The 15,061-nt window shown below is 35.1% G+C and overlaps 1 protein-coding gene across 1 annotated transcript; it reads right to left on the reverse strand.

Annotated features, from left to right (window-relative positions):
* Nucleotides 1-604: 604 nt before the first annotated feature.
* Nucleotides 605-13,904, reverse strand: senp3b (SUMO specific peptidase 3b). The gene is given in 11 exon segments (NM_001083842.2): nt 605-1,104; nt 3,596-3,646; nt 3,777-3,860; nt 4,002-4,139; nt 4,841-4,918; nt 7,003-7,050; nt 7,145-7,292; nt 7,934-8,045; nt 8,244-8,393; nt 9,700-10,455; nt 13,743-13,904. Coding segments are annotated over 10 exon segments (1,638 nt in total). The 5' UTR covers nt 10,418-10,455; nt 13,743-13,904; the 3' UTR covers nt 605-993.
* Nucleotides 13,905-15,061: the final 1,157 nt, after the last annotated feature.

The raw sequence follows: 15,061 nt of genomic DNA on the forward strand, positions 1-15,061 counted from the left end.
AAGATACTTTCTAAATGGTAAATACCTTTTTAAATGACGTAAACCAACTACACGTATAAAAAAATAGCACAAATTACAGGTTTTCGTCGAAAACATTTTGAGTCCATTTCTTTATAGAATATGCTAACGTAAATAACGTTAAATGACAATACGAAGACCTGTTTGTTTTTATGATGGGTTTAAATGGACATACATATTTGAGTACCTTTACTATTTATGTCACTCGCTGTTGAAATGTTTCAAAATGGTTCTGACAGCATTCAAATGTAAAATCTTACTGGGTCAAATGTAAAATGTTACTGGGTCAAATAATTTGCTGCTGACTTCAAGATAGTACAGGACAACCCTCCCTTATTGCCCAATGTCTTGTCTTCCTCTGCATAAATGTCGAAAGTGAGTCATTTATGATTCACAGCTGTTGTTCCCATTTAACAGTTCTTACAAATATGAAGGCTTAAAACAGCTTACTGGTATTACTTCCAGTTTAAGAAAGGATGAGCACAGTACAAAGTAAACAGTGTGGTGATTCAGTAACCCATCATAACAAATTGGGCTATTTAAGTGACAAAAAAAAGCATGTAATTCTTGATGAATGCATCAATTATTATTTTCGCATGATGATTTATTAAAAACAAAACGGCAGACATGATTTGTTACTTGCATTTTAGCACAGTTACTCTCATGCCAACATTTCTGATTAGGAGTTTTGCAACAACTTTATGCGCAGAACAAAAAAATGAAACCCAACACAGAATGTTTGACTCAGGCAGCAACACACAAGGGCCTGCCTGGCAGTCAACTGTTAATAACCTCCGGTGTCTCAGTCAAGGCGTTGGGCTCCAATACGAAACCAAACAGAAGAGTTATACAAAACAAAAACACAAGTGACTTGAGGATGAAATTTCCTCAGTGTGGAGTCTCTCAGGCTTTTTGGACAAATGTATCTTTTTTTGTTTTGTTTCCCTCACTGGCTGTGCAGTCTTGACACGAGTATCACAGTGAGAGTTTGCAATGACACAGTTCTTTGTACATCATTCTCCTCAGCTTGGGCATGTCCTGTTGACTGAAGCTGAAGGGCTGGCCTAATGCAAGACACTTGCAATACTAAAAAGAAGGTGGAGAAAATAAAGAGAAAAAGAAAGGGTGAATCTTCAATGTAGAACTGAAAAAAAGGCATCTCAACACTGTAGTTCTTTTCTTCAAACACTTTAAAGCAGGGGTGTCAAACTCAGTTCCTGGAGGGCCACAGCTCTGCACAGTTAAGTTTCAACCCTGCTCCAACACACTCACCTGTAGGTTTCAAACAAGCCTGAAGGACTCAATTAGTTTGATTAGGTGTGTTTAAATGGGGTTAGAACTAAACTTTGCAGAGCTGCAGCCCTCCAGGAACTGAGTTTGACATCTGTGCTTTAAAGCAGTGGTCACCAAACTTGTTCCTGGAGGTCCGGTGTCCTGCAGATTTTAGCTCCAACCCTAAATAAACACACCTGAACAAGCTAATCAAGGTCTTACTAGGTATACTTGAAACATCCAGGCAGGTGTGTTGAGGCAAGTTGGAGCTAAACCCTGCAGGGACACTGACCCTCCAGGACCGAGATTGGTGACCCCTGCTTTAAAGGGTTAGTTCACTCAAAAATTTAACATTCGTCAATAATAGGGTATATGCAGAGCTAGTGCTTCTTCCCATACTGATAAACATCCGGTGAACGGTTTTACAGCATCGATGTTGTAATGTAATTAAAATATAATCAGTTAAAAAGACTTTGTCATTCATTTAGTTGCTCAAGCGTAAAACGAGATGATTTACATGCACGCGCCCATCAGTATTAGCAGGCTAGCGCAGAAGCTCCATTGAATATACTGGGGTAAAATAAATGTTCATATTTTAAAGACATGGCAGGGAAAATGTAATTTAATGCAGTGCTTCTTGTACAATCTGAGACCCACTTTATAACAGATGTCAGTCAGGCAGTGGAGATCGCTGATTTTGAAAGTAAACACACCTCAAACGCGCCTATTTTGTAACTGAATACAGTTTACTGGAAACGATTGACCCAGGTAACTGACAAATTAAAAGTCCTTCCGAATACTTTCGCATCTACCCTATTATTCACCCTCATGTCAATCCAAACCCCAGAGACCTTTGTTCATCTTCAGACCACAAATTAAGATGAAGTTGAATTCTGAGAGCTCCCTCATTCTCAATAGACAGCAACGGTCAGGACTTACTCAAAGTCCAGAAAAATACCAAAACCATAAAAAAAATGTTTTTTAAATTACTATTTCGATTTTAGTTTTTATTTATGTGGAGATATTGTTTGGAATTGTTGTTTTGAGATCATAAGCAGAACGACCTACGAACTCTACAAGAGCGTTGAAGATGGCTTCTGCAAACTATCTTCAGTACACTTTATTTATTTGAATCTCTGACTTCGGCTCTTCTTCATCAACTGACTGGTAATTTTTTGGGCTAAAACTGTAGAATAAAGTCATTATTTCTGTTTTATGAGTGCAAAAAAGTATTCTTGTAGCTTGATAATATTCTGATTGAACAACTGAAGGTATAGACCAAAATGTTTGACACACACACGTAACCTACTGTACTGTCCCACTGACACACTTTATAAGTAAATAACTATAAAATATAAATATATATAAAATATAGAACTGAATTACGGTCACAAGTAAAAATAAAGTGGCGTTTTGAAATTACAGAAAACCACAAACCTTGGTAAATACTACACAACACAAACTAAGTAAATGCAACATAAACGGCTCCCGAATAGAATCAACATGCAAATCAGCCAGCAGAGTATCAGTAACGTACTTTTATTGGTCATTTTTGTAAATTGCATGACTTACATACCTGCTATTTTCAAGCCAGTAATATGGTTTGCTCTTTATAATGCAATGAAGGATTGCGTTGTGTGTGTGAACTGTGTGTGAACAAGAAGAACGTTTTACTCTCGCACTTGAACCACATCTGACAGATTATAACTGCTTTACACACACCTTTCAAAGTTGTGTCACAAAAACACTCCGTAAGTCACTCAAAACGCTATTAAAACCCATTTTCGGATCGCAGATTACCAGTTGTAAACGCTGTAAACGGAAGTTCTAAACATTGTACCAGAAGAAGCTGGCCGCTATGGCCACGTCCAAGCAGCAGCCAAGAAAAAGACTAAATGTTCTGTTTTGAAGATTTTCTTTGTATTGTCTGGTTTTTAAACAAGTCAGCATCATTTCTGTTTATGGAGAATGAGGGAGCTCTTCGATTTTTACCTAAAATATCTTAATTTGTGTTCTGAAGATGAACGTCTCAGGAAATCGGAACAGCATGAGGAAGACTACTTATTGATAATTTTCATTTCTGGGTGAATTAACCCTTTAATTACAGTGTTTGTCTAATTTTCATATACTTTTTTGCTTAAAAAAATAGTTCAAACTCTTTTTAAAAAGGTCAAATTGACTAACTTTTGCAACTGGAACTGCTCAAACATTTGTAGTGTACTAATGCATTTTATCCATCTGAACCTCATGAGCCACTCATAAAACCTCAGACAGCACTATAAATGAAGCTGGTGTGTTTACAAACCTGCAGGACAAACGCACCACAATCACTGTCATTATTCTGTCTGCCAACATTCTGTAACATATAAGAGAGAGTCTGTTAACTTCGATTAAACATTTGTATACCATGTGAACAGCGACATTGGAAAAATAACATTCAGGCAACACAAGTAGCAGTTTATAGTCTCTGTAATGCCAGGACTCACCATTTTAAAAAAGCCCTTCCACCCTGTGAGAAAGTCTCTCTTCTCTTTTATCATTGCTTCTGCCTGCAAGTACTTAAAAATATGCTGTGGAGATTTAAAAAAGGTCATTTAGTTAGTTAAACACTTTATTATTTAGACAACACACACAATATCAAATAAATATCATAGCTGGAAGTTTTTGGCTGTAATTTAGTGCAAAATACTATATTTTTTGTCGGCTTGTACCTTGGGGCATCTGCGATTAAGGGTCCGCTGTGAATCAAAGTATGTGATGGAGCGCCGTTTAATATCAACCGAGACCAGAGACCAGTGCACTTCTAGATGAATGGGAATCAACAACAGATCCTTCTGGAAGATGTCCACCTGAAACATATTTGAACTAGTAAAAATCTATATATGAAGCTACTGTTTGGTATAAGGAATGGACCCACCCTAAATTAACATCTGATATAAAGCTGCACAACATTGGAAAAATCTAACATTGTGATATTTTGTTATTCTGCAATATATATTGTGATATGAATTCTATTTGGAAAGAATTGATCATTTTAGTTGATTGATTGGGATGATTCTGTAGGTGCATCTACATAAAACATAATAAACAATCTACAAATACAGATGAGTACATTTTCAAAAAAATGCAAATGAAATTAACCTTTTTTTATTGTTTTCCAGCAGTATTCAGATATATAGTGGTAACTGAATAATCAAATGTAAAATAATACTGCATAGTCTTTGTTGTAGAAATATTAAATAAAATTAAGCATTATTAAGGTTACGAATGAAACAATTTCTTTTGCCCGAATGCTTTTAAAATCCTCATACAGTCGCAGGCCTCAAAAACACATGCATATCATGAAGTATAATCCAGACTTAACACTGCATATCCTACGATGTGACCATTGTGAATGATCACATTGCAATATCGATGCTGAAAATTTATATTGGGCAAGCCTAATCTGATAGTACATGACTATGTTATGTCATAATGCAAGTCATACCAAGTTATTATAATGAATTTCTGAACTCATTGACTAATAAGAGGGTTTAAAGACTTTTCTTACGTTCTTTGTCCATCGTTTCACTCCATCATAACCTTTGGTCCTCAACTTGTCATAAAAGAAACTGTTGAAGAAGTGCACCTAAAACAAAAGAAACATAACTGGATAAATCAATCTATGAAATATTATAATAATATAGAACTATAACACCAAAAACAAGTTATTCATACACCAAAAACATAAAGGGCCAGATTTGCTAAAAGCCTACGCATTAAAAAGAACTACAGTAGGGACATGCAGTGAAACACTAGCAAAGAAAAGGTGTGAATAGTCATTTTTTTGTGGCCAACACTTACATTTGTATTTGGATGAAAAATTTATACAAGGAGAGTGTTTAAATGTATTTGCTATGTTCCTTTCCGCCTTTTAAGTGTGACGTCATGCAAAGCGGCTTCCGGGTCTAAGTGCTCTATCAAACTGTATGGGGAGACTCATCAAATAATAATAAACATTTACAAAGCGATGTAATACTTTTGAAAATCACAATAGCAATATATACATCCAGGTCTAATATCAGATGGCCAGAAAGTGATAAATTTTTTATAAATGCAGAAAGTTCAGAGACTGTTGTGTAAACCATGAGTTTATATAAAATTCACTTTTATATGTGATATGACTAAACATTCATATTTTTTCAATTCAAATGAGTGTTGGTTTAGACCTGGAAACAGTACTCTATACCTCACCAATACGTCACAACTTAACAAATGGATATAGAGGTTTTAATTGATTAGTTCAGTCAAAAATGAAGATTCTTTTATTAATTCTTACTTATTGTCATGTCATTTAAATTCCCTGACACACTCATTCAGCTAAGGTACATCGCTCTTATCCTCCATAGATATGGTCTGAGTCTAGAGAGTCTAGAAAATGAACCAAAAACATTATAAAAACATTCTATGTGATTAATGTGGTTCAATTGTAATCATACTAAGCTCCAAGAACATTTTTGTTCAACTGTAAAAACTCTGTTCACTTGCATCTTCTCTCCACATCAAGTGGAGGGTTTACTATGGGCAATATTGCTATTAGGATACATTTACACTACACTGTTCAAGTGACAAATATTTCTTTCGGCAATGCGGCACAGATCAGGTATGGCTAGGGCCAGACGGAATCTGCAGACATCTTTTGCTATTTCTGTAGAGAATTTAGTTAACAATCTGCAGATTTATGCAGAATTGACATCAAGTCTGTCGCTTTCATTTTGGAAGAGACTTCAGCAGAGTCTCAAACCTCCCTTAAATCTCATACATGAGGACTAAAAAAGCTTTTATATTGTCATGTAGCACAAGAATTTAAGCATGTTAGTGAGAGGGAGAGAGAGACGTAATCAATATAAACTAGTATAAAACTGTGGCATACGTCAGGTGCAAAAATCACACCATGGCCATTATATTAAGATGCCTCTTGGTTTAAAAAAGGCCTAGATTAAAAGAAGATTAATTGATTGATTGATTGTCTGTGTAAATGCAGACAATCGGATACAAGTCACTTTTATAAGATGATGTAAGCAGGTCAGCATAAAAAAAAGATAGCCACAAAATCAGAATTGACCATCAAGATCGGCAATGTAAATGCAGCCTTACAGTCAGCAGTGCATCAACCAAAGCAAGCGTTGCACTGCCCAAAGTAAACATGTACCCTGTTCTTATGTGGAAGACATTGGCAAATTAAGTTTTTTTTTTGGAAAGCAAATGTGTTCTTGGAACTTTGATTACAGTTGAAGGTCACATAGAGGGGGTTTTGACAATGTTTTTGGTTCCTTTACTGGACTTTGCATGTCTCGGGACCATTGCTGTTTATGGAGGATGAGGGAGCTCTCGAATTTCATCTAAAATATCCTAATTTGTGTTAACAAGATACACAAGGGTCTCAGGGGGATTGGAACAACATGAGGGTGAGTAATTAATTAAACATTTTTATTTTTGGGGTAAACTAATGCTTTAACCCATTTTGTGGCTGTGTTGATGGTAGATTACACACACCTTTTCATTACTGATTGCCATTGGCTCCTTTATGGGTTTGTGCCAATGCTTAATGTCCACTTTATTATATGTTTTGATTACTCAACAGGAATGGATATATGTATTAGAATACATATGCTTGAATTGCAGAATTAGGCAATTACAAAGAATGAACATGGAAAAAAAAACATTTCCAACCTTTTCAGGCACTGAATCCATCACAAGGTCTCCATACATGTTCATGACCTTCACAGATCAGACGAAAGAACAATAAGCAGGAATGAGAAAAACAGACAAATATAAAATAACGGCCAAGTGCTCAAGCAAAACTCAAAAAGACCTGGTCATTGAGCCAGTTCTGTCCATAGAGGGTGCTAAGGTCATCCATTGTGAGAACGTGGCGCTTGTAATTCACCCGAAATCCTTTCACCATGGCAGTCCCTGATGACCTCTGGTATGACTGAATTAAATGCTGTACAGCCATTTTCCTGTGGGCACATGATAAGAGAAACAGGACATTTGAGCTCTTCTTGTAAGGGTGTATGTGGTATTAGGTAAACACACAAAGACAGACAAGGTTAAATTTGAGATTGTAAAACATACATTCAAAAGGCAACAGCAAAGCTCCAAAAATGGCAGTTAATTATATTAAAAAGTCTGACACAAAGCATGTAATGTAATGTTTTGAGCACATTGCTCTTCATCAGACAGTGTTCATCACAATAACTTGCTCCTTTTTGTACACTTCCAGATCACATGATCTCCCATATTATCTCACAACAAGAGAAATAGAAAGAAATACACATTTATAAATTATACAACTTAGATATTCAAAACAATTTTTCTTTTTCAATCTTCAATTTACAACAATGTTTGTAGTTGTGAGATAATATGGGGGATCATGTGATCCGGAAGTGTACAAAAAGGAACAACTTATTGTGATGAACACTGTCTGATGAAGAACAGCGTGTTCAAAATGTTACATGCTTTGTGTCAGCCTTTTTAATTTAATGAACTGCCATTTTTGGATCTTTTGTGTTGCCTTTTGAATATATAATTTGCACTTTTTGCTGATGTGCACGCTTTTGTACATTTTTTCATTATATTTGAGATGTGCATGTGTGCAGACCTGTGTGTTTGAGAGAAATCCTCATTGAAGATGCTCTGCAGTTGCTCAGCAATATCATCTGCGTGTACAGGTATCAGACTTCCATACTTTCTAAGGTCATCTTCAATAAGACCTGGGAAATAAATTAATGCATGAAATATTAAATTCATGCACTATTTAAACAGGTAGACTACAATATTCAGAAACTAAATAAACTAAATGTCACTTTGACTGCACATTTGCTGTGAAGAACTATTTTATAATCATTATTGTATTTATTATCACAGGACAAACATTCTAATGCAATTCTAAACCAAAAAGGCATTTGTACCATGGACATAAGCCTTGTGCTCTTCTGTTAGGGTCATCTCAATCCTCTGAATGGTGGGCTTCATGGGCATTGAAAGATATTCTCGAACTCCACTCAGTGATGAAACTGACTGAGAATCCCCATAACCATTGTAAGCAGAAAACTGATTTTCTGTGGAGAGAATCAACATAATATAATGCAGCTTTGACTATAATTCAATCAGAGGTTTTCAATCTTTTAGATAGAGCCACATATAATTATTCATATGCTAAGGGCCACTCATTCCAAAATGTTGAAGGTAACCATATGTGGTTAAGTATAGACAGAATTCATCTAAAATTAAATGAGATATTACAAAATATTTTCAGAAAAAATGAGCCTCTATCAAGTATTATTATTTTCTTCTCACTATAGAACTGTACAGTTAGCTTATTATGATTTTTATTAACTGACTGATTATATGTACATGGAAACCTATTAAGAGCAACTGTCTACTAAATATATGAAATACTGCAAGTGGTCAAACTATATTTATTACACTTTCAATTAAAAGCATTTTGTTACATATAGGAATAACCTAGTTTTTTGAAACGGTATAAATATTTTAAAAGACAATAATTCAGTATTTTGGGGCTGCACATTGATCCTTTTTTAATGTCACCAAATAATCCTTGTTCTAAACATGCATGAAAAGACTGTTTTGTATTAATCTATTGTTATGCTGTAAAATATGGTAAAATAAATAACTGTATTGCATCTTTTTCAAACAGATTGTTCGCATTAAGATTCAATAAATACAAAGCTGTACAAAGCATATCAAAATTAAGCATGAGAATATTTTCCAGCACTTTATGTGTTTTCTTCCAAATTGGCAAAATTTTGTCACAGTCCCAAAAACAATGAATGAATGTACCTTTATCGTTTTTACATTTGAAACACAAGTCTGTGGCATTGGCAAACATTTTTTTTTAATACCACTGGTGTAAGATATATCCTTTTTATTATTTTTTTAAAACATATACATCAGTGATTTTCTCTAAACTTTTCCATCATCAATCTAAAAACCCCTGCTCTAAACCAGTAATAGGGGTGATTTCCAAAAATCGTATGCATTTTAATAAGCTATTAGGACTAGTTACCATATTTAACTCATAACCTACAGAAGATAAAAATATTATTTAATAGTTACATAAAAAACAACATAAAAATAAAAAGCCAGTTAATATTAAATGAAAAATGAATGACAAAATAAATGATGTGGTTGTCAGACATTTGCACTCTTTTGTGTTGTCTATATACTCATGTTAATATAGTTGCTATTGGTGTGTGTGCACCGTTGTGTGCAATGTTTGAATGTTTATAACCACCTACGAGGACAGTGGGAGTTGCGAGTCACATTGTTATTTTGGGGGTTGCGGGATGAAAAGTTTGGAAACCCCTGTTCTAAACAATGAGTGCAGAAAAAAAAAATCCTCACCTGTTTCTCTTTCACTTGTTGTCACTAAACCTCTTAGCGTCGATCCTTTGGTGTCACATCCTTTCTCTCGTTTCTTGCTGGCATAAAGGCTATACTGGCGCCACCTCCTTGCCCGCCGATACCCCAAAGTGCCGACCCACTGCGCCTGCTGTCTCCAGGTTTTCCAATTCTGCACAAGCCGATTGCGTAACCTTGCACTGGACCGCAGCCTTCGCCATCGATTCAGCCTCTGCTGCCGGAGACCATGAAGCCGCATCTGGAAAGGATTCTCAGAAAAGTCTCTGGCTTGTGATTTGGCCTCTCCTTCGGTCAAAGTCACCTGCTGCTGATAAGTATTAGCGAGCATTACATGCGGTTGTGACTCAAACGGCATCTGCCAGTCTTCCAAATCATCCTTCTCCTCCCATGGGGCACATTCAGAATCGATGTCTTCTTCATCTCGCTCTTCTTCATCCTCCTCCTCATCTTCCTCCATATCATCTTCATTCTCATCAAACCCAGCTTCTTCATCAAGCTCCACTGGTTCGATGTAGTCTTCGCTCCAGACTCGCTCTCTGTTGCTGAGTTTGAGGTGAATGGGGCTGGTGGCGTTGGGAGGGGAGTTTGGGTCCATTAGGCCTCCTCCCATGCCCGCGACACTGCTTGCCTCCTGGCTTACAGTCAAGGAGAGCTCACCCTGCCAGCGGTTCTGGGACAGGCTTCCACCGCTGTCTCTCATCGTCCACTGAACGCCCGCTACCTGCGCCAGCTCGACGCCTGCAAGAACAAAAGTGTAGATTTCAGTGTATTCAGTGTTCTGCTTTCTTTTGTTATGATCATTTGCATATGCAGATGTGTTAAGCTACATTATGCAAACTTAGCTGTTAGTCAGTTATAAAAGTGTTACACAAGTTAACTGGTGCGGTTACTTTTAAACACACAAAATAGGGTTCTAAGGTTTACCAGTACTATGGTAGTATATACTATGATACTACGATACTATGGCTCAAAAATACTGGCAGTGCCTCTGTACTTTGTAAATGGTAGTATCGTCATTAATGGTTTATGGAAAGTCACTAAACTGCTCACACAATTTTACAACAATAGACCATTTTGCTTGAATAGTCTGTGCTGTGGAGCCCTTTAAGGTTGCAAAACTGTGTGGAATTTAGCCCTTTTGTGGTAGCATATTGCACGTTTTCTAATGCTTCAGTTGGAACGCACATCTGAATTAGTTCATTTCTGTTGCTGCCAATATGATTTAGTAGCTACAAAAACCGCAACAATCCCTTAAAAAGAACGACTCAAAAAGTAAAGTTTTGAATTACTTAGGATTCTTACTTGATAAGACAAAAAAAAAACAATAGAGGAAAAACAGAAAAACATTGAAACACTGAATTAAATGTATTTTTGTTGGCCAGTTATCTAAAAAATAAGCAAAAAGAACTAATGCATTTTAGTTGAAGTCATGTGCAAACACTTTTTTCCAATAATAAAAGTATAAATTCAATTCAAGCATGCCTATAATAACACATAAAATATAGTATTTCTGACCATTTTCTTTATTTAATAGATTTTAGATATGAATTACAGTGTCGCAATACTACTTGGTATCACGATACTTCGGCTGGTATAGTATTGTAACGTGAATTAATGGTATTGTGACAACCCTAACACAAAACAGTAAAGAAATTGATAATATATTGCAGTTAATTATATTACAAGCTTCCAATTCATCCATGAATCCTAAAAAATATTCTACAAGAACTTTCATCAGACAAACAACATTAACTGATGACTGGAGTAATTGATATTAAAAATTTAACTTTTACCTAAAAATAAATAATTTTTGTAAATATTTAAAGTAGAACATTTTCACTAAAAAACACAAACTTTTAACTATATTGATATTTGTCAACTCCAAACTAAAGCTTTTACTATAGTTTTTTGCTGCAGCTTTGCTGGTCACATCAGACTTTCAAAAGCATTATAAATTTTAAACTGTTCAAACTATTATGATACTGAAGTAAGGTTGGTTTTATATTTCCACATTTGTTCAGTGACAACTTGTGACACAGTCCCTATATTTATATTGAGACTAAATTGCATGCGGTGTGAAATCGCATGCAAGTATGACTTCAAAACAACATTCGCACTATTTAACTGACTGTAAACAGTGGTGTACTTTGATGAATGTGAGAAATATGAGCTCCCTATGTAGAATTTTTCACTTTTCTTAAACTTTATTATTAAGGACAAAGCCACAATGCGTGTATATAAAACCAGCTTTACCTCAATGACTTGGAGAAAAAAATAAATGAAGATTTTTTTAACAGATATTGAGATTTGATTTACGATTTAATTTTGTAGTCAAGCTTCAGCTCAATAATCTGTAAGCAATGGCATCAATTCTGTGACAGCTCTTAAAAATGACCTGTTTTTGTTCGGGGTCTGTAACTTTGAAAGCAAAATATTCCCCTATTATCGACATGCTGTTTTTCTTTGATATTAATGTGTCTATAATGCTTCTGAAGCAGCAGACACCATCATCCCACTTGTCAGCGCTTTCCTGTTTCTTTTCTTTTTCTTTTTATTGTGGGCGTAGTTCGGTTGCACAATTTTAATTGGGCAGAATAAATGTGTGCTCACTTAAATGGCTAGTAAGACTATCATACACAGACGGCAGTCACGCATTTGCTCTGGGCGGGAGAAATTAAATAATACATATATATTTCATATTGCAGCCTCTTGTGATTAGCTAATTGCAACGTTTCAAATTGAGATTGCGATTCAATTTCAATTAATCGCACAGCCCCTATTATCTCTAAAGAAACGTCACTATTTACACAAAACCAAGTATTAGAGTTAAGACAACATGCATTCTCATGATATTTTAATAACTACTATGAGCTAAATTAATCGAATTTGTTAAATGTGCAAATATATTCATGTGCAATCATATGTATACATCATATGCAGATGTGTTAAGCTATATTAGATCTGTCAGTTATACAGTTCTGTTACAAAAGTTAAATAAATGTGTTGTTTTTTTACTGATAAACATAACAGTGAAGACATTGATATTATAGATGATTTATATTACAAATAAATGTTACTCTCATAAACTTTCCAGGTCATCTAAGAATCCTAAGAATGACTGTAATGGATACTAAAAATTCTACTTTTCCCTATAATAAAAGTGTATTACGTTTGTAAATATTTGAAATAGAAAACGGTGACTTTTAATTATAACGATCATTTTCTAAATTGTAATTTGTACTGTAATATGTAATCAAATAAATGCAGTTTTGCTAGTCACAAAAGACTTTCAAAAGCAGTGGTCTCAATCTCAATTCCTGGAGGGCCACAGCTCTGCAGATTTTAGCTCCAACCACCTCCAAATCCCACCTGCTTAATAGTCTCTAGTAGTCTAGAACACCTTGATTAGTTGGATCAGCTGTGTTTGATTACGGTTAGAGCAAACTGTGCAGAGCTGTGGCATTGAGTTTGAGACCCATGTTCAAAAGCATTACAAATTTAACTGTTCAAACTTTTACAGTATTTTACGATGACTGGAAAATGAAGTATGTTACACACAAATTCTGGAACATATCTACTTTGATATTATCTATAAACCAATAATATACTGTAATGTTGAAAAGCATTACATCTGAAAAAACATCACTGTTTACACAAAACCAAGAATTACAGTAAAAAGACAACAAGCATTATCACAATAATTTGACTATTACTGTGGATTAAATGAACCAGATTTGTTAAATGTGCAAATATTTTCCTGTGAAATTATAAAACACTGCAAACGCCGAAATGAACGGAGAACAGGTCTTGTATGGCTTAATATTTATTATGCCCAATCAAAGTATTTCAATAGCCACTTCTTATATAAAGACTAGTTGTTTACTGTGTTTTCCGATGACTATATTGACGTTATAAGATAAGAAAGTGTTGGTATTTGTAGCGCTCTGGCATGTGCAAATTCGCTAATTAGCTTACTAGCTAACAGCTACAAGCAGTACCTTCAGCAATACGCTTATTCCACTCACCTTTTACGTGCAATTTTACACCAGTATGAATTAAACACACGCGGCAGCTTTGCCTTTAATTTTCACGAATTTTGGCCAAATAAACCGAATTTTGCAGTACGAGGATCTCCACCTCAATCAATGAATACAGTCGCGCTCTTAGCACGAAACATAAACAGCAACCCTGCGCGCAGCTGATGACATCACTGACCTCATGTAATGGCGTTTCAGATACTGCCAAAATAAAACATTACAACTAAACACAGAAGTTAAATGGAACTAATGTAATTGATTTTAAAAAATGTAATGATAAATATATTCAACTAATTTACCAAAATAAAAAGTACAGTCAACTTCATCAAACGAAATGAGTGTAGTCAACTCAAAATTTACGAAAAATTAATTCTACTCATTTGAAAAGAGTTTTGAACTCAGTGTTGAAGGTAATGAATTCATTTCTCATTACTTCAACTTAAATCGAGTAAGTACAAAGTACTCATAGATCAGTTTTTTTAACACAAATAGTTTGTTGCAGTGGCACATTAGGTAGTGCTGCAAAGCAAAAAGATCGCTGGTTCGAGCCTTGGCTGGGTCAGTTGGCGTTTCTGTGTGGAGTTTGCATGTTCTCCCTGCATGAGTTTTCTCTGGGTGCTCCGGTTTCCCCCACAGTCCAAAGACTGTTTCCCAGAGATAGGTTGCAGCTGGAAGGGCATCCGCTGCGTAAAACACATTGCAATCGGTTTCCCCAAATGGTTTACCTTAACTTTTTGGGTTTTGCAGTGTGGGCATCCTTCATTGCCTTAATTAATTAATTAATTAATTTATTGTTTTTAATTATGCAAAAAAAGAGAATATACAATCACAGTACATTATAAGAAAATACAAAAAAAAAAACATTTTAAAAAATTATAAAAAACAAAAACAAACAAAAGTGGATATATACGTCATCACACATTAAAGAAAACACATCGTTTGCAAATTTCAGTTGTTTTTAAAGCCTTTTTTGTAAATGAGTTAGAAATAGTTTTAAAGTAACACTGCATTTCATTAAGTACTTAGTACATACATAGTACTTTGGCAAAGAAGGGGGGAGGTTGGAGGTTGATAGTTTATTTAGTAAAACTAAAGACTAAACCGTTATTCATATATTCTTTGAGTGTGAAAACACAAAAAGCTTTTGGAATAGCTTATATCTTTATATGGGTGATGGGCTCTATGCACAGCTAGTGTTTTTCAGTCAATAATGAACTTCTGGTGAAAGCAATATTGACTGTTTTCAATTTCATAAGGTTTCTTTTACAGAATCGATGTTGCAATGTAATTCAAATTCATGTCATTTT

The sequence above is a fragment of the Danio rerio genome, chromosome 7, assembly GCF_049306965.1.
Source record: "Danio rerio strain Tuebingen ecotype United States chromosome 7, GRCz12tu, whole genome shotgun sequence".
In the NCBI taxonomy this organism is placed as follows: Eukaryota; Metazoa; Chordata; class Actinopteri; order Cypriniformes; family Danionidae; genus Danio; species Danio rerio.